The sequence below is a fragment of the Peromyscus eremicus genome, chromosome 15 (assembly GCF_949786415.1).
Source record: "Peromyscus eremicus chromosome 15, PerEre_H2_v1, whole genome shotgun sequence".
Lineage (NCBI taxonomy): Eukaryota > Metazoa > Chordata > Mammalia > Rodentia > Cricetidae > Peromyscus > Peromyscus eremicus.
The window spans coordinates 23,207,961-23,231,976 of NC_081431.1; the positions used below are offsets into that span (position 1 = coordinate 23,207,961).

The window sequence follows — 24,016 nt, forward strand, 5'->3', positions numbered from 1 at the left end:
ATGAGCAGTCACTAAGTCCAGCCAGAATCTAAGAAGAGCGGACTACATAAGGACATGAATGTCCAGAGTGAAGCTCTTTAGCAGGCATTTTTAGCATTGGTGCTTAGAGCCCACCTTGGATGCTAAAACAAGTGAAGCCCAGCACGGTTTGCAAATTCCTTTAAGGATCTGGATGAGCTTGGGACCCTACCTTAGTCTGAGCAGATGCACAAGTTTGTAGTGCTCGATAAAAATAGCCCTTCTTGGGAAATGCGCGTACACACACACCACGCATGCGCATGCACCTGGGCATTCACATGCTTGAGGAAGCTGTGGGAAGGGCCTCTTCCTTTAATCTGAGATCTGAAAAGATACCATAATGGCGAATCTAAAGAGGTATTGGTGTGGCTGGCCTCTAGAGCCTTTCTCTGATAAGCCACTGAAGAGACAGCAGGAGGTATTTTCTTCCGTTCTATGCGTCCCTCTCCTCTTTCTGCTCATGGGTAAGTCCGTATTGTAGGCACTTCCACTTGCTGTTGTGTTCTCTGAGGCTGGTCTTCTGCCGGGAAGAGAGATTCTTATTGGCGAAATCAGGAAATTACCCTCCTTGTGGTAATTACTCTGCAATTTTACTTTGTTCTGAGATCTGTACATGCGGGAGAGTGAGTGTGTATGGTGTGTGTGTGTGTGTGTGTGTGTGTGTGTGTGTGTGTGTTGTACGTGTGTGTGCATGCACACTGACGCACTGTGAGGAGGTGACATTCTAGCCCCAATCTCAAATAATTCTGGAATCAAACCATGTTCCCCTTACCCTCACATTTTCCTGCTAAGAAATGCTGACTCTAGTTTGTGTCCTATGTGATGTATATAAATTCACAGAGGGACCTGAGCAAACCCTTCTGATGATAAACCGGAGACGTCCTAAGGGAACAAAAACTGTTAGATTTTCTTTCACTTTTTGTCTTAACTCTCACATCCCCTGAACTGTAGGGAATTCTTATGATCAGGTGGCCCTAGGCAATGTGATTTCTCTTCCGTCTCTCCCTCCTCTTCTTCCTCCTCCACCCTTCCCTTTAGGCTACACTTCTATGTCTTCTTTTTCTCTAATATATTTATATAATTTTTTCACCCAGAATTCCTGGAATAGCCATGCTGCAGAACTTGTCTGATTTGACCTAAATTCCCAAAGCCTTGGGAGTCCTGGGATCTGGGAGTCTAGGCTGGGATCACCCAGCATATACCTCAGAGCTGTCATAGGAAAATGAGCTGTGTTGACCAAAGCTCTTAGGAGCTTGAATAACAATGTTTATCAGAAATATAGATGTTGCTTGAGCCAAAAAATCAGGAGTGGGCCAATGTTATCATGTCTTCCCTACCCCAAACCTGACCTGACTAAGCTAAAGACAGTTGAAGGTTCCCTGGGATGAGGCAGAAAGTAGGCTAATAAAGAAATTCTCAAACTTGAAAACAGTGAGAGAATTTTGAACGCTCATATGCTTAGTACAGCAGTAGGGAACAGCCCTTATCAGGGAATTTTCATTTTTCTAGTCTCTTAATGATAACCTTCTCCCCACACTGGGCACACAGGTTCTACCAAGGTGCTAGCTTATCTGTTCTATCACTCACCTAGCCATCTCTCTGCCTCTCTAGGAATCTACCTACCCATTTTAATTTTAAAGAGATGGTGTCTCTTGCTTTTCTAGATCTATACAATTTGCAGCAACCTGCTTTTATTTATGTTTTGTCGTACCCCTTGTAGATGACGTAGCTGTGATGAGTTTATCAGTCTTACAGATGAATAACCTGACTCTCAGAACAATTCAGAAATTCACCCAGTCGTAAAGCTAATTTCCCAATTATAACAGAAATTTAGAAGGAGTGTTTTAATGATTACTACAGCTGCTTCTATGGGAGAGAGTTTGGTGAGTGAGTGGATGAATGCATGCATGCATGCATGAATGAATGAATGAATGACTTTGCTAGCCAATGGGCTTAGAAGGAGAAGGTCTAGTCGTTCATTTCTCAGCATATGGAATTTGTGACAAATCCATGTTTACTGAGTAAATGAATGAATGAATGAATGAATGAATGAACAAATAAAAGCTGGGTTGAAGAGTTCAGCTGCTCCTCCAAGTCCCTCTTCTGTTTCCACAGGACAAGGAGCCTCTGAGAAGGAAACATCCTCAATAGTGATATCAGGGGTGCTAGGGGGTTCTGTGACTTTCCCCCTAAACATCTCAGGGGATGCAGAGATTGAGAATGTTGCCTGGAATTATCCCCCAAAGTCTCTGGCTATAGCATTCTCCCCCAAACATGTATATATTGTGGACAAAGACTACAGTGGCCGACTCAACATCAGCAACACCTACTCCATGCACATCAGTAACCTAACCAAGAATGACTCAGGATCCTACCAGGCTCAGATAAACCAAAAGAATTCTGGCCTCACCAGAGTGGAAAAGTTCATCCTCCGCATTTATGGTGAGTTCTAGAGAGCTTAGGGGATTTTCTGCCCCCACACCACCACCAGTCCCCTACTGATTCCTAACAACACTACCTCTGACCTACCCAAACCCATGCTTTCTACACATGCAAAATGTGTGGAAAAACCTCATTCCATTGGCCCCCAAAGTCTTTTTTTCCAAATTCTTAATACTTTTTTTCTGTGTCTTTTATATGATGTATCTTGATCCCAGTCATTTCCCTGTCCCTTTGCATCCACCCTCCACCCCTGCCCACCCACCCCCAAATAAAACAAAATTTAAGGGAAAAAAGAAAAAATAAGATAAAATAAAAGGTAAAATAGGTAAGGGAAAACCTTAAAAATCTCCTCATGGAAGATGTAGTGTGCCATCGTGAGTCACACAATGAACCCCTTTGTCAATATATCTTTACTTGCCAGTTTTCATGGCAAAGAGCCATTTGATCTGGCTCTGGGTATCTGGCTTCTAATCTTGGGATCCTCTGGGATATTATGTTGCTGACCTGTGTTACAACCCCCGAAGTCTTAACCCACTGTAGCATCAACTTTAACGCCAAAGTATCATCTAAATCAACCATGAATAAGACTTGATGTATAATTCATTTTGAGACCATTCTCCAGTTGTAAACCTATGGAACAAGACATTCTGCTTCCAGAATACAGTGGTAGGCTGGGCATATGGTAAACAGCCCCATTCTGAAAGAGAGAAATTAGAAAGAAAGGAGTCACATATGGCAAGCAAGCCTAAAACCCAGAGTGGCTATTTTCATTATGTTTTAAGGCTCAGTGCTGTATCTTCTGGGTCCACTATAGTGGTAGCAATGTCTTTCATATCCCCTTGGGTGACCATCTACCTCTTGACCTTAGACATCATTCTGTCTCTAAAACAAACAAACACACAAAACCATCCATTCCTACCCTACACCTGCCTCTTCTGGGCTCGTGGTGACAGGTGGAGCCCTGAAAGTCTTTGAACTACCACTGGTGTCTTTTCCTTCTTAATGGACAACATGTACTTACAGGCCTGCAGCTCATTACATTGTCTTATAGAATTCCAAAAGTCTGTCAGCTTTCTTTCTACCCTGTGTTTGTTCCTTCAGTCCAAGAATGTGGTGGTTAATCAATATAGTCCATAAGTCACACGCACTCTCTCTTCAGCTAACATTGTGCACACCCATGTTCTCCCCAGATGTACTTTCATATGTTTTGCAATATAAATGGGAAAAAAATCCCTGCTTTTCAAGTTCTGGTTCTATCTTGCCTAACAATCCCTTCCACTTATCTCTCTCCTCTGTTTTGTGTTAAGTGTTTAAAAGAAACAAGGTAGTGCTCTCAACACTTTTAAAAGATTTTTTATTGTTTATTTATGTGTAGATGTGTGTGATTGCATGTGCATGTGCACATGGGTGCCCATGGAGGATGGGGGGAAGGTGTCAAATCCCCCGGAGCTGGAGTCACCAGCAAAAGTGAGCCACCCAATGTGAGTACTGGGAACTGAACTGTGCTCTTCTGCGAGGGCAGAAAGTGCTCTTAACCACCGATCCATCTCTCCAGCTCCTTACCTTCAACGTTATGCTTAGACGTATGTTTCATTACTTAAACATTCTACTTCCCACAAAAACAGTAGAATGCATTTCAGCCAAGTTCTATCCCATTTTTTGTAAACGTTCACTTCTCTCTGGTTTCTAATGCCATATGCCCAATTTCTGAAACATCACCAGAAAGACCTTAACTGTTCTTATTTCAATCACTATTTTGTTGATGATTTCATATATATATAAGGAAACCTGTTATCATACATATGTGTGTGCACATGCATGTGTGCTTGTGTCCTTACAATGCCTCTATTTTTCTTTCTGAGTCTTCAGAAACTGGCTGTAACATCATATTTCTACCAAAAACTTCTTGAAGGCAACATGGGCTTTTACTAACATACATCTCAAAATTCTTCCAATCTCTACCCACTAGCCAGTTCCAAAGACAATTTTCCATATTTTTAGATATTTGTTACAACACCTAATTTTTGGTATCAAAATCTTTATTGGTTTGCTAATGTTGCTATAACAAAATATTGTTGGCTGATGGGGCTGGAGAAATTGTTCAGTGGTTAAGAGCACTAGCTTCTCATCCAGAGGACCCAGGTTCAACTCCCAGCAGCTACATGGTCATTAACAAGTGTCTATTACTCAGTTCCAAGGGGGCCTAATGTCCTCTTCTGGCCTCCATGTATACTGCATCATGTAATACACAGAAATACATGCAAGCAAAACACTTAAACACATAAATTTTAAAAAATACATTATTGGACGAATAGATTAAATGATAGAAGTGCATTTTCTTAAAACTTTGCATCTGATCGAGATATCTGTGTGTTTAGTTTCTTCTGAAATCGGTCTTTGGATTGAAAATGACCATCTTCTCTCTATGTCCTCAGATGTTTGTCAACGTAATTGGCATCCTATTTATCTTCTTCGATGAGGATAATAAATAAGATTAGGGCCTACTCTGAGTTATTTACCCTTACCTCCAAACATAAACCTGTTTCCAAATGAGTTACATTCTGAGATGTTGGAGGTTAGGATTTGAATATAAGAAGTTTTAAGAAAAAATTATTCGTTTCTTAGTACCATCTTTCTACCAACCAGGTAGTTTGACACCTTTATTGATTTGTAGGATATTCTGTATATATTTAAAAAAGAAAGTTTTGTGCAGCTAATAAATTTAGAATAGATCACTAACATGTAGCAATTTTTCATATGTATCACTAAAGCTTAATAAGTTCCAGACAGTATGAATAGCATGCTGCCATACATATAGCTATCTCTAGAATATCTCTAGAGAGATCAGTATGAAACTCTTACTGTAAGCATTGTGCACTGGTCGATTGTGCCACTGAGGGGAATATGATCAAAATATATACATATTTATTATACACATTATTATACACATATAATTCTCATGTAATTAATAAAAATATTACTTTGAAAAGAAACCCTTAGCAGTAACTACCTTCAAAAATTAATGCAGAAGAAGAAATAGGTGTTGGGGACAGTAATGATTACTTTTCTTAAAATCATATACCCTTCTGCATTTTTTTCACTTTTGTGTGTATACCTATCACCTATTCAAAAATAAGTTAGACACAAGATTGAACAATGGAGATGGAATAAAAAGGGGGCTGAGGAAGAAAGAAGGACTGAGAGTAGTGGATCCTAAGCTCAGACCAAGACGCAGGGATGATTCAAATTCTAGAAAGTGAGCTCCTACTCCCTAGGTTATTCAGCTTTTACACAGTGCACTAGGGTCCCAAGCACAGGGCAGAGAGAGAGAACCACACTACTAGGAATTTTGAGCTGTTGTGATAATAAGACCTGCAGAGAATGTCTCAGAAACATAGAGGAGAGGCGCTTGCCCTAGCCTGCAGACGCCTCTTCCCTAGAACATGCTGACCGTCCTCCACCCCTACCTTCTCTACCATCACTTCCTTCTTTGGTCAGCCTTTCCCTGACAAGGAAGAAATCTGAGAGTCTTCTCAATACTCTTATCCCTCTCAGAGCAGCTACAAGAGCCTCAAGTCACCATGACATCTGTGACCACATCTGAGAATGGTTCCTGCACCGTCACCCTGATCTGCACTGTGAATGGGGAAAAGGACGGTATCCAATATAGCTGGACCCAAAAGGACACCGATTTTAATAAATCCCATAGGGACCCTATCCTCACCGTTTCCCAGAGTATCTGTGACCCAGACCTACCATATACCTGCACAGCCCGGAACCCAGTCAGCCAGAACAGCTCCCAACCTGTCCATGTCTGGCAGTTTTGTACAGGCAAGTGGCTCCGTTCAGATCTTTCAGGGGACTCTAGAAACAGCCTAAGTACCCGTGGGGTTTAAAGATCAGTTTTCGGTGACACACATATGGAGTAGAAAAGAAAGAGGATAAGCCCAGAGGCCTTCTGCTCAGGGGCCTGGGAGATACTAGCTGGACTTGGAAACCCCAAGGCATTGTGGCACCCCAAGGGTACAGCAAGGGAGGAAAAGAGGGTTCCGAAGTAAAGAACCAAACTGAGTTTTATTTGGGTGGTAGTGTCTCCCAGCTTCAAAAGTGGGGAAGCCTGGACAGGCCAAGAGTGAGGTGAAAAGAACTAAGTAAAACAGATGGTCTTGGGTGGGCAGTAGGGATGTCTCATGGGGAGTGGAGCTAAGGGGAGGGGAAAAGGGGCTCCTGTCCCCTTCAGCTTGACTGGGGGAGGGGGTCAAGGGAGTTAGGGACAGAAGCTGAAGCTATAATATCTCATCTCTGATTTCAAATTCAGGCGCCTCCAGAGGAAAAACAGTGGGGGAGACAGTGGTAGGGATCCTGGGAGAGCCCATGACCCTGTCCTTGGCGTTTCTGGACAGTCGGGACATGAAGAACGCTGTCTGGGTGTTTAACAAGTCAATTATCAGCCAAGAATGGGAAGGAGCAGAAACACCAGATCCTCACAGTAAGCCCAATGGTCCTAAAGAAAGGAGGGTGTGGGTCTCTGGCCAGGACCACTCCCTGAAGATCAGCCAGCTGGAGATGGAGGATGCCGGAGCCTACCATGCCTATGTGTGCTCAGAGGCCTCCAGAGAGGCCATTGTGAGACACTTCACTCTGCTCATCTAGCGTGAGTATCCCCTAGACTGCTTCTTTCCCTGAAAGGTTTCTCCTCTCTCACTTTCCCTTCCTGCCAAAATGCCTCAGGGCACTATTAACAACCAGTCAGTTCACAGTGGTGTGTTCACATAAGGAAACATTGCAACAACCATCATGGGCAGAGCCCACCTGCCAAGTGTTCCTTTATCTGGACCTTTGACACCTAATTTTGTCAGCGTGTACTTTTATGTTCCGTTATCATTTAGAATAAGGGTGGAAGCAGAGTAGACTGAAGGGAAGCTCTCTTGATCTCTCAAAACACTGTGACTCAAGAGGATGGGCCACTCAGGTCCCCAGAGTGTGAAACACAGATCTCACATTCTTCCTTCTCATCCCTGGACTTGGCAGGAGTTTGGCTTGGTGTTTTGTATAGTTTAGGCCAGCCAGTTTTTTTTCCTGTCTATTCACACAGGGTAAGCATAGTCCCTGCCCGACATTGCTCATGTCTAGGGAAATGTGTTAACCATCCATCCACAGTCCTGTTAAAGTGTTCAGCAAGCTGCCTAGGTTCATGTTAGTTGCATATGGTGACTAAAATACTAAAAGTTAAAAAATATAATTAAATCTAAAAGAAGGTAGGGCGGTGGTGGTGCACACCTGTAGCTGGAGAGTTTTCTCTTCCATCCCGCCAAGCCGCGGCAGTCTAACAGCCCACTTATAAAATAAACACACAGATGCTTGTATTATTGAAACTGTTTGGCCTAATGGCTCAGGCTTCTAGCTATCTAGTTCTTAAATTACATCTTAAATTAATCCATTTCTATAAATCTATACCTTGCCACATGGCTCATGGCTTACCGGCATCTTCACATGCTGCTTGTCATGGTGGCAGCTGGCAGTCTCTCCCTCTGCCTTCCTGTTCTCTCAGTTCTCCTCTCTGTTAGTCCCACCTATACTTCCTGCCTGGCTACTGGCCAAACAGTGTTTTATTTATGGACCAATCAGAGCAAAACATTTGACATACAGACCATCTCACAGCACACGCCTTCAATCCCAGCACTTGGGAGGCAGAGGCTGGTGGATCTCTGTGAGTTTGAGGCTAGCCTGGTCTACAGAGCAAGTTTCAGGCTACATAGACAAACCCTGTCTCAAACAAACAGTCAAACAAACAAAAACTGAAAGAACAGAGCGGATTAAGTAAAAACACTAGCCGACAGACAGCAAATAAAACCAGTCTTACTATTTATTTTCAAATAATTTTGAACGATAATAAATGCAGTGCCAGCCGGTGAAGTGAGATGGGATGAAGCTTGTTCATAGATTTCTGATAACAAAGATAAGAAATGTATTTTGTAGATTAATATCTATTGATGTATAAATATGTAGTAATGCTATACTGTACTTTAAAGTTATACAAGAAAATGTAGGGACTTTTGTTTGGGTCTTTTCTCTGTGGTAGAGAGGAAACAAGTTAATGTTAATAAAGCTGTAAGTTCCTCTGCTCTAAGACACACACACAAATAAAATAAAATAAAATGAAATAAAATAATTTTGAGAGATGAGGATGTAGCTCAGTTAATAGAGTACCTACCAACTACACAGGAAGCCAAGGGTTGGATCTTTAGCACTACAGAAACCAGGTATGATGGCACCTGCCTATAATCCCAACACTTAAGATGGAGAGGCAGGATGATCAGAAGTTCAAGGCCATCCTAAGCTACACAGCAAGGTGGAAGTCAGCCTGCAATAATGAGACCTAGTCTCTAAATAAATAAACAAATGCAAAATAATTTTTGTTTATATAACAAAGATAATGATTTATTTAAATATTAATTTTTCTTTAAAAACTTTTGGTAATGTTTAAACATTGTGTTTATAAAAGCTGAACTTGTTTGTATTGATAAACTGGTCAACTTTTCACTGTCAGTACAAGATTTGGACCAAGTAGTTCCTTTTATGTTTCCCTTTTCACTGACAGCTGAGTATCAAGGTCCACAGAGGTAAAGTGATATGCATGACGTTTTGTAGATAAGGAAAAGACTTCCATGGGGCTTGTGACTCCTGGGGGTACAACACATTCTTCATGAATCCATTTTATTCTTTCTTCTTTTTTTTGCTCTTTTTAAAATTACATTTTTTTTGTGTGTGTGTTTGTATGTGTTTATGTTTTGTGTGTGTGTTTTGTGTGTGCATGTGGTGTGTGTGTGTGTGTGTGTGTGTGTGTGTGTGTGCGCGCGCGCGCGCGTTCTTTCCTTCTACTATGTGGGTCTTGGGACTCAAACTCGGGCCATCAGCCTTGGTGGCAGGCCAATTTGCTGACAAAGTCTAGTTCGCCTTTCTCGAACACAGAGAGACTGAAGAAGCCCAGTGTCAACCAGAGCCATGTGCACAGGAAGGACGGCATCTGCAAGGTACAGTTAACCTGCTCAGTGGAAGATGGTGGAAACAATGTGACATACACATGGACACCCCTGCCAAAGGAAGCTGTTATGTCCCAAGCGGAGTCACGCCTCAACGTCTCCTGGAAATGTGGTGAAAGGCCGCCCAGCTTCACATGCACCGCCCATAACCCTGTCAGCAACATCTCCAGCCAGTTTTCTTTGGGGGCCATCTCTTCAGGTTGCTCGCTCTCTCTCTCTCTCTCTCTCTCTCTCTCTCTCTCTCTCTCTCTCTCTCTCTCTCCCTCTCTCTCCACCCAGGCTGCAGAAGCTGGGACTTTGAAATCCAGAGATTGTATCCTAAACTATTTATGAAAGTCAGCGAGGGAGTGTGGGGGAGGGTCCATTAGAGCATCATCTCAGTGTAATGCAGTCCAGACATATAATCCTAAGGTTCTGATGGCTACGTTAGGAAAAGCAAGAGGAGGCAGACATGTTAGTAACTACTTGTATCCAAGCACTTGGGAGGCTAAATCAGAAGGGTTACAAATCTGAAGTCAGCCCGAGCTACAGAGTTGGAATCTGTCTCAAAACAACAAAACAAAAAAAGAACTGTGGGTTTAATTCAGTTGTTAGAGGGCTTTCCTAGTACATCTGAGATCCTGGGTGTAATTCATAGCATTGCAAAAACTGAGTGTAGAGGTACAGGTCCATAATGCCTGTAATCCCACAACCCTAGAGGTAGAGGCAGGAAGATCAAGGAGTTTGAGGACATCCTTGACTACATAGAGTTGATGCCAGCCTGGGCTAACAAGAGATTGTGTCCAAAGAATTTAAAAGGAAGAAGTGACAAGGGGAGGAAGCAAAACAGTTACTTTTATAATGTATTTTATTTAACCTGATAGAGCCAAAATACCAACATTTCATGTGAATTTGGTATAAAACATATTAATGCTTTAAAAGTCGACACATGCTTTACACTTATGTTGTATCTCAACTCAGATATTAAATTTTTATCAAAAGTATTTCTTATTCAAATGCCATAAAATACACAGCTCAAGAATAAATGTACACATCCAAGTTTTTCCAAATGAACTCCAGTTTTTCAAGGAACTGAATCACCATTTTTTACTTAATTTTAACAAAAGTAAGCACTTAGTTTCTAAGCCACACCAGCTACAAGTCAAAAGCCATGGCTTACTGGGCAGTACGGAATTCCAGGTTTGGAGAGTAATGGGAAGTGTATGGAAAGGAATGCTGGCCCTCTGGGCTGCGTGAGTGAATCTAAAAGAGGAAGCTTTCCTGTTCTGTTCTGCTTTCTGTTTTTTGAAACAGAGGATGGCCTTGGCTGGCCTGGAGCTCTCTGTGTAGACAGACTAGCCTAAAAGTCACAGATATTTATCTGTCTATGTCAAATACTGAGAGTAAAGGTGTATGCCAACATGCCCGGCTCTGTGGTTCTTAATAAATGCCGGCCGCCACTCTAGAGTTCTGTGCATTCTTGCACAGTTCATTTTCACGGCAGCCCTGCAAAAGGAATGCTTTTATCATTTTCCCTGTTCTATGAAGATACTAACAGAAGGATGGGGGACTTACCCAGGCCACACAGCAAAAGCAGCATTGGAATTGTAAGCCTGGTCTCTATTCTTCCCCAGACGGAAGCAGAAGGGTGAAGTCTACCTAAGACGCAATGGTGTTGGGTCAGGCCGAGTCAGGAAGACATATCTGGAGCCTGGCTTCATAGGAATCTGAACTCTTTTTTTCTTTTCTTCTACCTCATTTCATAGAGAAATGCTGCTTTGGGTCTGACAGATCAGATACTTAAAGCTCTGGCCTTGGGTAAGCTGTAAATAGCTCTCCAGAAAGTCTGTGTCTACCTATGTACTGCAATTACCTTTTGCCTACAAGGCTTGCTCAAAAAACAGGTATCAGATGAATAAATGAAAGTATTTTAGGCTGTCATGAGATTCTAAGAGTAAGTTAGGGTTATCATTGTGTCATATCAGTCATTTGCTCTGATTTCTCTGTCAATATTTGCATTAATATTCTTGTTTTTCTCTTCAAGGCTTTGAGAGAAACCTGAAGTTTTGGATCTGGCTTATGGTGCTCATCCTTTGGTTCCTGTGGATGCTGGTTGGGTGGTCCATTTTGAAGCAAAAGAAACAGTGTAAATTTTCTAGCTTAACTTTGCCCACCCTTAGAAATCTATTTGCTTGAAATCCGTGCAGGCTTCTAAATCCTCCCATTAAACCCTTGCTTCTTGCTCCAGACCTAGTTTCTTCTCAGAGTGATGGGGAGGCTGAGAATTAGTTGAGGGTCTTTAGCTAAAAAATAATTGTAGACCAACTGAAATTAGCTTGGGTTTTCATAGTTTTTATTATTTTATGTGTTGTGAGTGTTTTGCCTGCATGTGTGTCTGTACACCATGTGTGTGCCTGGTGCCTGTGAAGGACAGAAGAGGGCATCAGGTTCCTTGGAACTGCAGTTACAAATGGTTGAGAGACAACATATCGGTTCTGGGAACCAAACCCAGGTCCTCTGGAAGAGCAACCAGTGCTCTTAACCACTGAACAATCTTTTCAACCCTAGCTTAGATTTTTATAGAATGTGGAGGAAGGACAGGGACATGATTTATTATCTCATGACTCAGTGGCCTCAATGGGTAGATGTCAGCAGAGGCTGGGAAACCACCAGATCTCTCTGTATGTTATCTGTGTTGTTCTTTTTGAGACAACTTGACTCTCCTATTGCAATATAGCTGAGGGTCAAGGAGAGAGGCTTACCACAGCACAGCAACCTGTAGCTTCAGATATATACATACTAATAACTCTCACACTAGGCTGGGGCAGGATGCTTCCCTCCAACTTCAATCTGAAAAGTGTCAGAAATATCTCTGATTGCCCAGGTTGAAATCATGTGGTTGCTGCACACAAGGAAATAAGTGGTCATGATTAGCAGCTCCCTCTAGAATCTTAATATTAGAGTGATAATGGAGAATTTCTCCCAAAAAGGCAGGCTAAAACACATGGACCCTGCAAGAATTACTTCTAGAAGAGTTACAGCTCTCTCTTCCAGAGAAATGCCAGGAAGTCCCACAGCATTCTTCCTAGATGAAGACAACCCTAGACTCTAATTACTACTTCCCTTGGTCCTGTGCTTATCTTGGGGTCCCCTCCTTCTCTATAGTCTCTTCCCTGACTGTGTCTTCAGAAGCCTCTCCCCATCTCCTTTGAGTCTCACAGAACCAAAGATATCTCTCTACTCATAGTCCTCTTTGGTAACCTTCTTCTACTTGGTTTCTCAGGTTCATCTTTGGCCATCAGGTGCAGCCAAGCCGAGACCCCAGCTGAAATATCAGGTAATACCATTGGTGACTCTGGATATGGGGGTCCTTTTCCAGACAGAAGTTCCAAAGCCTAGCTACTCAAAGTATAGTCAGGCAACCAGCAATGTGGCTTACTTAGGAGCTTGTTAGAAATGCAGAATCTTGATTGCTACCACCAGAATACTGAATACAATCTACATTTAGATGACCTATATGCCTGATAAAGTTTGAAAAAGCAGTATGCTGAAAGGAGGTGGTTTGGGAACAAAAGCTCCTGGAAGATGGATCCAGTAGAGGTAATTGCTGGAACTAAGAGGGGTCTTCTGTCTACAGGAGCCTCTTGGGTTCCTCGGATGTTGACTGTTAGCACTTGAACATGACCTACCATAAAGATGGGTTATTTTCTCCATTCTAAGAACACAGAAACAAAGACCAGGTAGAATAATAAAACTGTGGCAGGAGCAAAACCATATGCTAATTAAAATCAGGTACACAGATGCCTATTACTCAAAAGCAATGGTTTTCAACCTGTTGGCCAGGGCCCCACAGGGGTCGTATATCAGATATTTACATTACAATTCATAATAGTAGCAAAATTACAGTTATGAAGTAGTAACAAAATAATTTTATGGTTGGGGAGTCACCACAACATGAGGAACTGTATTAAAGGGTCGCAACATTCAGGAGCATAATCGATGGCTTTCCAATTTGACCTAAGCTAGGGGAGGCTTTCTTGAAACGAACTCCTATTCAACATGTAAAAAGAGAACTGTTCCAGTGGATGGTGGTGTGGAGGAAGAGCTTAGATGTTGGCTTTTATGTCCTCCTGCCAATCCCATGTTGCCCCAAATTACCACCTTAAACTCCAGAGTTCTGGCATGCTAGGAAGTCCCTCAAACCAAACCATGTTTCTAAAAGCTCTCTCACATATCATGGAGGAGATCTACCAAGAGGTGGGATCAGAAGAGGGACTGGGGCTGAAGTCATCATACAATGCAGACTTTCTGAGAGATAAATGTAAAGTGCCCCCTCAAATGGGAATGGAATAAAGACTATCAATGACTCCTCATGGCTCTGCTGTGGTCAAAAGTCAACATAAACTAGTTGTCAGACACATAAACTCAGGTCAGGCATGCCAATTTTGGACCCTGCTTCTCTTCCTTTCCAATGATAGCATCATGGATAACTCAAGCTCTAACTTTCATTTATCTGGAAAAAATGGGGTTGCTTCATCTGCTGTGAGGACCAGAGTGGAGTGATGTCCGTAGTGGCTACTCAGTGATAGTTACTATTGCTGTTAACTATTAGAACAACTCATACTTTATTTTTCCCCACACAAAGCCAGAGAAAGCAGTGGGTAGTGGCAAGAACACCAGGGACCAAGCCACTTACATTCAAATCTTGGTTCTACTATGTAGGTGGGAACGTGCTTAACTTTTATGTGATTCAGCTTTCTCATTTCTGCTTCATGGTGTTTTAGGCAAATTAAAGACATTTGGAGCATTGCCTGGCACATCGTAAATACTTAGCAAATGATAGGCATGTTTTTTTCCTACATTTGGATCAAATGAGCTATTTGATGTGCCCCAAGGCAAGGTTTCTACCCTCTCAGTGTGCCATGTTAGTTACTTGTGACATGCGCATGTTCTGATGGTACTATGCCTGGGCCATTGCACTTTTTAAGTATTATAAATGCATCCTTTCCTCAAGGGAGGGTGATCCATGTTTTACACTGCCTTAATTCTGCTGCTCTCCATACAAAGTACATCTTGTCACTCATCAAAACCTTGCCTTTATAACCCACCTCAATTCTGCCACTTTCAGGGTCTTCCTTGTTCTACACAGAAGCCATGACCTCCAACCCCAGTACTTTTCTTACACCTCCTATGTGATACCGTTCAGAGACCACCTTACATTAATGGTTTACTCATGTATGATTCCTCTCCCACAGCTAGACAGTGAACTCTAGGATCAGACATACTTTATCTTTGTGTTTTCCCAGAGTACTTGCCTGTATCCTTGGCATGGTTTTATCTAGTGGCCCAGTTCCATTCATTAAGGATGCTGAGAAGACCATCATACATTATATCTAGTGAATATTTAGCTATCAGATGAATATTATTTGGTCATTGAAAAGGAGAAAGGGAGAACAGAATGAAGCTCCCTAATGGGAAATCTCCTGCAGCCTTGACGTCATACCTAGGATAGATATCAGAACAAATTGGGTCTTTGGAGCAATTCAAGAAAGATGTGTTAACCCTGCACAATATGTTCTAGAAACCCCAGCTGGCCACATGAGATTTTCTGTGCTCTCTCAACGATATGAGAAACTAGACATGCCTGCTGAGACTACGAGGCCTAAGCCCACCACGGACACCAGCTCTGACAGCAATGCAACAATAGAAGATGATGAAGAGGGTGAGGGAAAGACCAGAATGCACAGCAGTGTTGATGGAAGAAGTGAGGTGTATGACATGGACACTCAGGGGCACACTGCACGTGACTTGGCCTCTGAGAGGCAAACAGAGCATGAAATGGTCACGCCAGATGACACAGTGGTAAAGTCTGAGGTTGAAGAGGACATTACATACCTACAAGTGTACCTTAATGTGCAGGTGAGCACTTTGAATAACACACCTTCATCCTCCTGCTGCTTCTAGGACTATGTGATGTCCCAGATGAGTCCCTAAAACAGGGGTCTGTCTGGGGATAGGGCAAGGACCATACAGACACTCTGTTCAGCTGTGATTACCAAACCTTGAGATCCTTTGAAATGGAGGAACCTATTCTTGGGTCATCAGCATGGGGACGAGAGAAACAGAGGCACTATTCCTTGCCCCAAGGCAGCTCCCAATTTCTGAGACCAGAGCACAGTGGGATGTACTCTGACCTCAAGAGCTGTGAGTTGAAGGATTTTTGTTTTGTTTTGGATTTTTTGTTTTTGTTTTATTGTTTGTTTGTTTTGTTTATTCTTTGCGGGCCTGCCACCCAGCTCCCAAATAAATACATGAAGACTTATTCTTACTTATGAATGTCTGGCCTTAATTTGGCTTGTTTCTAGCCAGGTTTTCTAACTTAAATTATCCCATCTCTCTTTAACTTCATAACTACATTTTGCCTCTGAGCTTTTTACCTTTATTCTATATATCTTCTTTCTTCTTACTCCATGGCTAGTTGTGTAGCTAGGTGGCTGGTCCTTGGTGTCCTCCTCTCCTTATTTTTTTCATGCTCTTTCCTCTCTCTTCTCTTGAGCCTAGATTTCTCCTCCTATTCATTCTTTCTGCCTGGCAGCCCTGCCTATCCTTTCTCCCACCTAGCTATTGGCTGTTCAGCTCTTTATTAGAGCAATCAGGTGTTTGAGTCAGGCAAAATAACACAGCTTTATAGAGTTAAACAAATGCAACATAATAGAATGCAACACATCTTTGCGTCATTAAACAAATATTCCACAGCATAAATGAATGTAACACATCTTAAACTAATACTCCACAACAGTGGTCTAAACTGGAATGCTCTCATTTGATGACTAAAGCTAGTCTGCTCACCTGTTACAGGGAAAGATCCCAGTTCCTCAGAAGAAAGAAAACTCGAACACAATCTACTGCTCGGTACAGAAACCTAACAAGGTGAGAACCATTTTCTTTTTTCTTAAACTTATAAAGTAAGAAACTGTTCCCAACCATTTTGTCTGGAAGTCCTAGATTCTTGTGGCTGAGGAACTCAAATGAGCTCAGGATGTGCGGTTCTGATACATTCTGTGATCATCAGAGATGTCTGACTCACACCTGTGTGACCAAAGCCTTTGAACATATAATAGTTAATTCAACATCTGATGTTGATTATTCTTAGCATTAACCATAGGTTGATAAGACATATATATGTGTATATATATATATAATATATATATTATATATTTGATTTATTATAGTGTTGAGTGGGTCTCTTAATGGTAGAATTTACCACTAAATAATAATGGCTACAATAACTAACGTTTATAGAAAGTTCCATAGTTCATAAGGCATTCACAAACGAGTTCCCCTCCATCCTTGTAACAATCTCTGGAAATGTCTTGTCATTCACATTTGAAAGCTGAAGAAGCTGATTCACAGAAGCTAATTGAGCTCTTGTCACGTTGATGACAATTGAAAGTTCCAGTACCACAAACCACAAGCACTTACATTTTTAAAGGTTTCCGTGCAAGTACATATCATGACCTGAGAGTATTCCTTCCAGTACCCACCACCTTCCCTTTTCTCACCCCTCCCAATAGTTCCCTTGGTTCCCCTAGACAGATTTACTTTTACTTCCGTGTCATATATGCATCATGATTTTGTGTGTCTATTAATGTATAAAATCTAGTAAGCAAAAATGAGAGAAAACTTATGATGTTTTTGGTTTTTTTTTTGAGACTGACTTAATGTAGTAGTTTGAAAAAAAATAGTACCAAAGGGAGTAGCACTGTTAGGAGGTGTGACCTTATTGGAGTAGTTGTGGTCTTGTTGGAGGAAGTATGTCACTGTGGAGGCGGGCTTTGATGTCTCATATATCCTCAAACCATGCTCAGTGAGACAGGCCACTTCCTGTTGCTTGCAGCTAAAGATGTAGGAATCTCAGCTCCGTCCCTAGCATCATGTCTACCTGCACACCACCATGTCACACCATGATGATAATGGACTAAACCTCTGAAAATGTAAGCCACCCCAATTAAATGTTTTCCTTTATAAGAGTTGCCATGGTCATGGTGTCTCTTCACAGCAATAGAAACCCTAACCAAGACATGTAATTCACTTATTTTATCTCAAGTTGCATCCATTTTCCCTCAGATAATATGACTTCATTCTTCTATATGGATAAAAAAACATGAATATACCACATTTTCTTTTTTTCTTATGTTTTTTTTAAATTAAATTTTCTAACCCTTTTACATACGAACCACAGATTCCCCTCGAATATACCACATTTTCTTTAACCATTCCTCTCTTGTTGGACACATAGGTTGGTTCCATAATTTAGCTACTGTGACTAGTACAGCAATGAACAGAATATATATCTGTGACGTGTTGACTTGTTGTCCTTTGGGTGAATATCCAGTAATGGGATGCCTGGGTTACACATGGTAGATCTACTGTAGTTCTGTGTTGTTGTTGGTAAATATATATATATATATATATATATATATATATATATATACACATGTTTTGTCTCCATGTATTTCTTTACATCTCATGCATGCTGTACCCACATGGACAGAAGAGAGCATCGCATCCCTGGGACTGGAGTGACAGACAGTTGTGAGCTACCATGCAGGTGCTGGGAACCAAACCCAGGTCCTCTGCAAGAGCAGCCAGTGCTCTCAACAATGAGCATTCACTCCATCCCCTTTGTGGTTTTTAAAGACATCTCAGTACTCTCTCCCATAGTGACTACATTACTTTACACTCCCACCAACAGTATTTAAGTTTCCCTTTGTGCACATCCCTGCCAGCATTTATCATTTGTTTCCTTAATGACTGCCATTCCAATTAGGAAAGATGGAATCTCAATCTATTTTTTAGTTTTATTTCTCTGATGGTGAGTGAAATTGAATATTGTGATATGTTTATAGACTCTTTGTATGGGGGGGGGCAGGTTCTCTGTTCATTTCATCAGCCTATTCATCAAATGGGTTATATGGGTTTTTTGTTTTGTTTTGTGTTGATGGGGATTTTTTCAGTTCTGTGTATATTCCAGAATATCTATCCTCTGTCATATGTTGAGATTGCAATGAAACTCTCCCATTCTATAGGCTTTCTTCACTCATTTAACTGTCTGCTATACCAAAGCTTTTTAATCTCCTGAGTCCCATTTGTTGATTGTTGGCTTTAGTTCCTAGACTACTGTTCAGTTCTTACCTATGTCTATATCTTAAATGTTTCTCCAATTTTTTTCTCCAGAATTTTCAGGACTTACACTAAGGCCTTTGATTCATTTGGGGTTAACTTTTGTGCAGAATGAGAATCTAGTATCATCCTTCAACATGTGGACATCCAGTTCACTATCACTCTTTGCTGAAGAGATTCGCTTTTCTCCAGTGCGTGTTTTTGGTATCTTTGTCAAAAATCAAGTGGCTGTAGCTATATGACTTTACATCTGGGTCCCCTATTCTATTCCATTGAGCTGTGTGGCTGTTTTGTGCCAGTACTGCGCTGTTTCTGTCACTGTGTGGCTGTATTATAACCTGAAATCAGGTATTTTAATACCTACAGCGTTGTTCCTTCTGTTTGGGATGACTTTGGCTGTCTTTGTGTTTCCATGTGAACTTTAAGATATATTTTTCTGTGAAGGGTGGTATTGGGGTTTGATGGAGATTGCATCAAATCTGCATATTGCTCTTGACAAGATGGTCATTTTCTCAATATTAATTCTTCCAATTCATGAACATAGAAGGTCTTTCCATCACCTGGTGTCCTCAATTTCCTTAGTCAATGTTAAATTTTCATTGTAGATACCTTTCACTTCACTTACCTTTATTCCAAGGCGTTTTTGTTGTTGTTGTTGTTGTTGTTGTTGTATCTATTGGTTTTTGTTGTTTTTTCCCATTTTATTTAGTAGCAATTGTGAATGGCATTTTTCTCTTAATTTCTTTCTCTGTAGGAAAGCTGCTGACTTTGTGTATCAAATTTGTATCTTGCCCCTTTGCTTAAAGTATTTATCAGTTTTAAGAAGTTTTCTTTTCCCTTTTAAGTATACCTCAACAATTATTCTTCCTCTGAGTCTGGCTGAGTATCTCATTCTCATTTTCCTAAAAACATTGATTACTTTACCACTTACGCTTTTGAGTCTACCCCCAATTTCACCTTCCCTCTGTAAAACATTCAATAAGAATTATTTAAGCTCTAAATCTTTTCAAACATGCTACTTATCTGTAATTAATGATTCAATCATTAATGTTTATTAAATGGCTCTTTTAGCCAGGTGGTGGTGTCGCACACCTTTAAACTCAGCACTCCGGAAGCAGAGGCAGGCAGATCTCTGGAGTTTGAGGCCAGCCTGCTCTACAGAGTGAGATCCAGGAAAGCCAGAGATACACAGAGAAACCCTGTCTCAAAAAAATACCCTTTATGTGCCCATAATCGGGTTGGTCACTATGAGGATTCATATGTGTTTGTGGCAGCACCCTGAACTTGAGGATTTGTCCTTTTAGCTGTCATTTGATAGGGGATGTTGGAGTTGAATCTATCAGTGGGAGGAAGAAAAGAAAACACTACATGCTTACTGAATAAATTGTTTGTGAAATTCCAAGTGTTTTTCAGATGCTAGGAGTAGCAGATGTTAGTGCACTGAGAGACAGAGCAGCTGTCACTGCACTGAAGGATAGAGCAGCTGTCACTGCACTGAGGGATAGAGCAAGTGTCACTGCACTGAAGGATAGAGCAGGTGTCACTGCACTGAGGGATAGAGCAGCTGTCACTGCACTGAAGGATAGAACAAGTGTCACTGCACTGAGGGATAGAGCAGCTGGCACTGCACTGAGAGACAGAGCATCTGTCATTGCACTGAAGGATAGAGCAGCTGTCACTGCACTGAAGGATAGAGCAGGTGTCACTGCACTGAAGGATAGAGCAGGTGTCACTGCACTGAGAGGCAGAGCAGCTGTCACTGCACTGAGGGATAGAGCAGGTGTCACTGCACTGAGAGACAGAGCGGCTGTCACTGCACTGAAGGATAGAGCAGCTGGCACTGCACTGAGGGATAGAGCAAGTGTCACTGCACTGAGGGATAGAGCAGCTGTCACTGCACTGAGGGATAGAGCAGCTGTCACTGCACTGAGGGATAGAGCAAGTGTCACTGCACTGAGGGATAGAGCAGCTGTCACTGCACTGAGGGACAGAGCAGCTGTCACTGCACTGAGAGATAGAGCAGGTGTCACTGCACTGAGGGATAGAGCAGCTGTCACTGCACTGAGGGATAGAGCAGCTGTCACTGCACTGATAGAGCAGCTGTCACTGCACTGAGGAATAGAGCAGGTGTCACTGCACTGAAGGATAGAGCAGGTGTCACTGCACTGAGGGATAGAGCAGCTGTCACTGCACTGAGGGACAGAGCAGCTGTCACTGCACTGAGGGATAGAGCAGCTGTCACTGCACTGAAGGATAGAGCAGGTGTCACTGCACTGAAGGATAGAGCAGGTGTCACTGCACTGAGAGGCAGAGCAGCTGTCACTGCACTGAGGGATAGAGCAGGTGTCACTGCACTGAGAGACAGAGCGGCTGTCACTGCACTGAAGGATAGAGCAGCTGGCACTGCACTGAGGGATAGAGCAAGTGTCACTGCACTGAGGGATAGAGCAGCTGTCACTGCACTGAGGGATAGAGCAGCTGTCACTGCACTGAGGGATAGAGCAAGTGTCACTGCACTGAGGGATAGAGCAGCTGTCACTGCACTGAGGGATAGAGCAGGTATCACTGCACTGAGAGACAGAGCGGCTGTCACTGCACTGAAGGATAGAGCAGCTGGCACTGCACTGAGGGATAGAGCAAGTGTCACTGCACTGAGGGATAGAGCAGCTGTCACTGCACTGAGGGATAGAGCAGCTGTCACTGCACTGAGGGATAGAGCAAGTGTCACTGCACTGAGGGATAGAGCAGCTGTCACTGCACTGAGGGACAGAGCAGCTGTCACTGCACTGAGGGATAGAGCAGCTGTCACTGCACTGAGGGATAGAGCAGCTGTCACTGCACTGAGGGATAGAGCAGCTGTCACTGCACTGATAGAGCAGCTGTCACTGCACTGAGGAATAGAGCAGGTGTCACTGCACTGAAGGATAGAGCAGGTGTCACTGCACTGAGGGATAGAGCAGCTGTCACTGCACTGAGGGACAGAGCAGCTGTCACTGCACTGAGGGATAGAGCAGCTGTCACTGCACTGAGGGATAGAGCAGCTGTCACTGCACTGAGGGATAGAGCAGGTGTCACTGCACTGAAGGATAGAGCAGGTGTCACTGCACTGAGGGATAGAGCAGCTGTCACTGCACTGAGGGATAGAGCAAGTGTCACTGCACTGAGGGATAGAGCAGCTGGCACTGCACTGAGGGATAGAGCAGGTGTCACTGCACTGAGGGATAGAGCAGCTGTCACTGCACTGAGGGATAGAGCAAGTGTCACTGCACTGAGGGATAGAGCAGCTGGCACTGCACTGAGGGATAGAGCAGCTGTCACTGCACTGAGGGATAGAGTAGCTGGCACTGCACTGAGGGATAGAGCAGCTGGCACTGCACTGAGGGACAGAGCAGCTGTCACTGCACTGAGGGATAGAGCAGCTGGCACTGCACTGAGGGATAGAGCAGCTGGCACTGCACTGATAGAGCAGCTGTCACTGCACTGAGGGACAGAGCAGCTGGCACTGCACTGAGGGATAGAGCAGCTGGCACTGCACTGAGGGATAGAGCAGCTGTCACTGCACTGAAGGATAGAGCAGCTGGCACTGCACTGAGGGATAGAACAGAAAAGACTTCAGGAGAAGAAAGTTGAACTGGGCTTTAAAAGGTAGATACTCTGCCAGGTATGGTGGCATACCTTTAGGTGGTTGAAACAGGAGAGTTGCCAGTTTTAGGATAACTGAGCTATATAGCAAGACCCTGTCAAGGTGGAGGAGGAAGAAGCAGAAGACAGAATGGACTCAGTAAATACTTGTTCAGATATGCAAGTTGGTTCATCATGCCTTCTCCTGACTTAAAGCCCAGTGTTTAATGCTTACATATTCTGCCATTGGTCTCGAGAACAAATCTGTGTAATTTACTGCATTTCAGGCTGCTTTCCTCTCCAGCTTAGTTCTTGGGGTAAAAACTGTTCAAACTTAAAGCCATGAATATTGATGGGTCTTTGTTCTGATGTTTAAAGTGGCTATAAACCACCACAGACAGGTCTATATAGTATCCCCACCCTAACCTGCAGTAAATAGAAACCAGTGTATTTCCTCAGCTATGTTCTTGACAGAAGTTATCACCTGTCCAGAAAATTTGGGACTAGGAGTCCTCGTTCTGGGTCCAAGGCCATCACTTTTGGGTCAGGAATCTCTCAGACCTCTTTCAATCATTTTCTAACACACATCTCTGGGCAGTATAATGAGTCCTAACCCCTCCCCTCCCCCGCCGTCATCAGTTCAGGTTTCATCTTCTCTCTAGAGCATATGCTATATCTTCTCCAGAAGACAAAGAGGCTGTTAGAACCCTTGGACCCAGAAGGACTAAGGTCTAACTGGAACCTAACCTCTTCCATTTAATTGTTACATAAATATTTGCCCCTTTTCTTCCAGTTCAGGGAAGATTGGGATCACTCAGTGGTAGCTTCTGAAATGCAAGATACTTTATTGTCATTTTTTAACTCCTAGAGTTGCTACACTTAACTGTCCACTACCCCTCCATCCAAAGAAAGTTCAGCCCATGGCCTTTAGCATTAGGAGACTTCAATTTGCTGCACTGAGCTCTCTGATACACCCTTACAGGAAGTCCAGCCCAAGGCCCTTAGCACTAGGAGACTTCCCACAGATTATGAAATGGATCAGCCTTGCCCTGGCCTAGCCTCTCACCAGCACAAACTAAGGAGAGTCAGATTCTCCACGGCTCTGTTAACCTTGTTCTTGTGTGTTCTTTTTCACTCATCTAGATGGTGCCAACTCTTCAGCAAGATGCTGAGCCTCCTGAACACTCTTTCTATGAAAATTTCACCTGAAGTGAAAAGCAGCTGCTATCTCTCTCCTGGAGTGAGGATTGGGAAAAAGACAGACCTCATAAATCCTGCTGTTTCTGCAGAGAGAATACATCGGAATTTCCTGCTGTGGCTCAGGCTTGCCTGAATTTGATCTCTTCCTCTTCTTCTCATCTCTATTACCTCATAAGCCATATATAGGTCAGGCAGAGGCTCTTTGGAACCTACAGGCTTTGAACATCTTTGCTTTTTCTCTATTTACCCATGGAGTTCCTCCTCTGAACTAAAAACTTGCCGAGAGTGCACTCCTGCACATGGCCTTGGATCCACGTGGCTTCTGTGCCCTGCATTGTGTACATAGGTGTACCCAGAGGTTCAGGCCAAGCTTTATACTCAGTGGGAGCTTAAGTGTGACCAGTGTGGTCTCCATAGGCTCATATTCTTGAATTCCTAGTCATCAGGGAATGGCACTGCTTGAGAAGGATTAGGAGGTGTGTGTGGCCTTGTTGGAGGAAGTATGTCTCTCTCTTCCTGCTGCCTGTGGA

At 42.8% G+C, this 24,016-nt stretch overlaps 1 protein-coding gene across 1 annotated transcript; it reads left to right on the top strand.

Moving 5' to 3' along the window:
* The first annotated feature begins 358 nt into the window (after positions 1–358).
* Ly9 (lymphocyte antigen 9) lies at positions 359–23,495 on the top strand. Its single transcript, XM_059281064.1, is given in 10 exon segments — positions 359–482; positions 2,134–2,460; positions 6,016–6,291; positions 6,779–7,114; positions 9,433–9,702; positions 11,527–11,628; positions 12,766–12,819; positions 15,064–15,401; positions 16,341–16,412; positions 23,430–23,495. Coding segments are annotated over 10 exon segments (1,965 nt in total).
* The last annotated feature ends 521 nt before the right edge of the window (positions 23,496–24,016 follow it).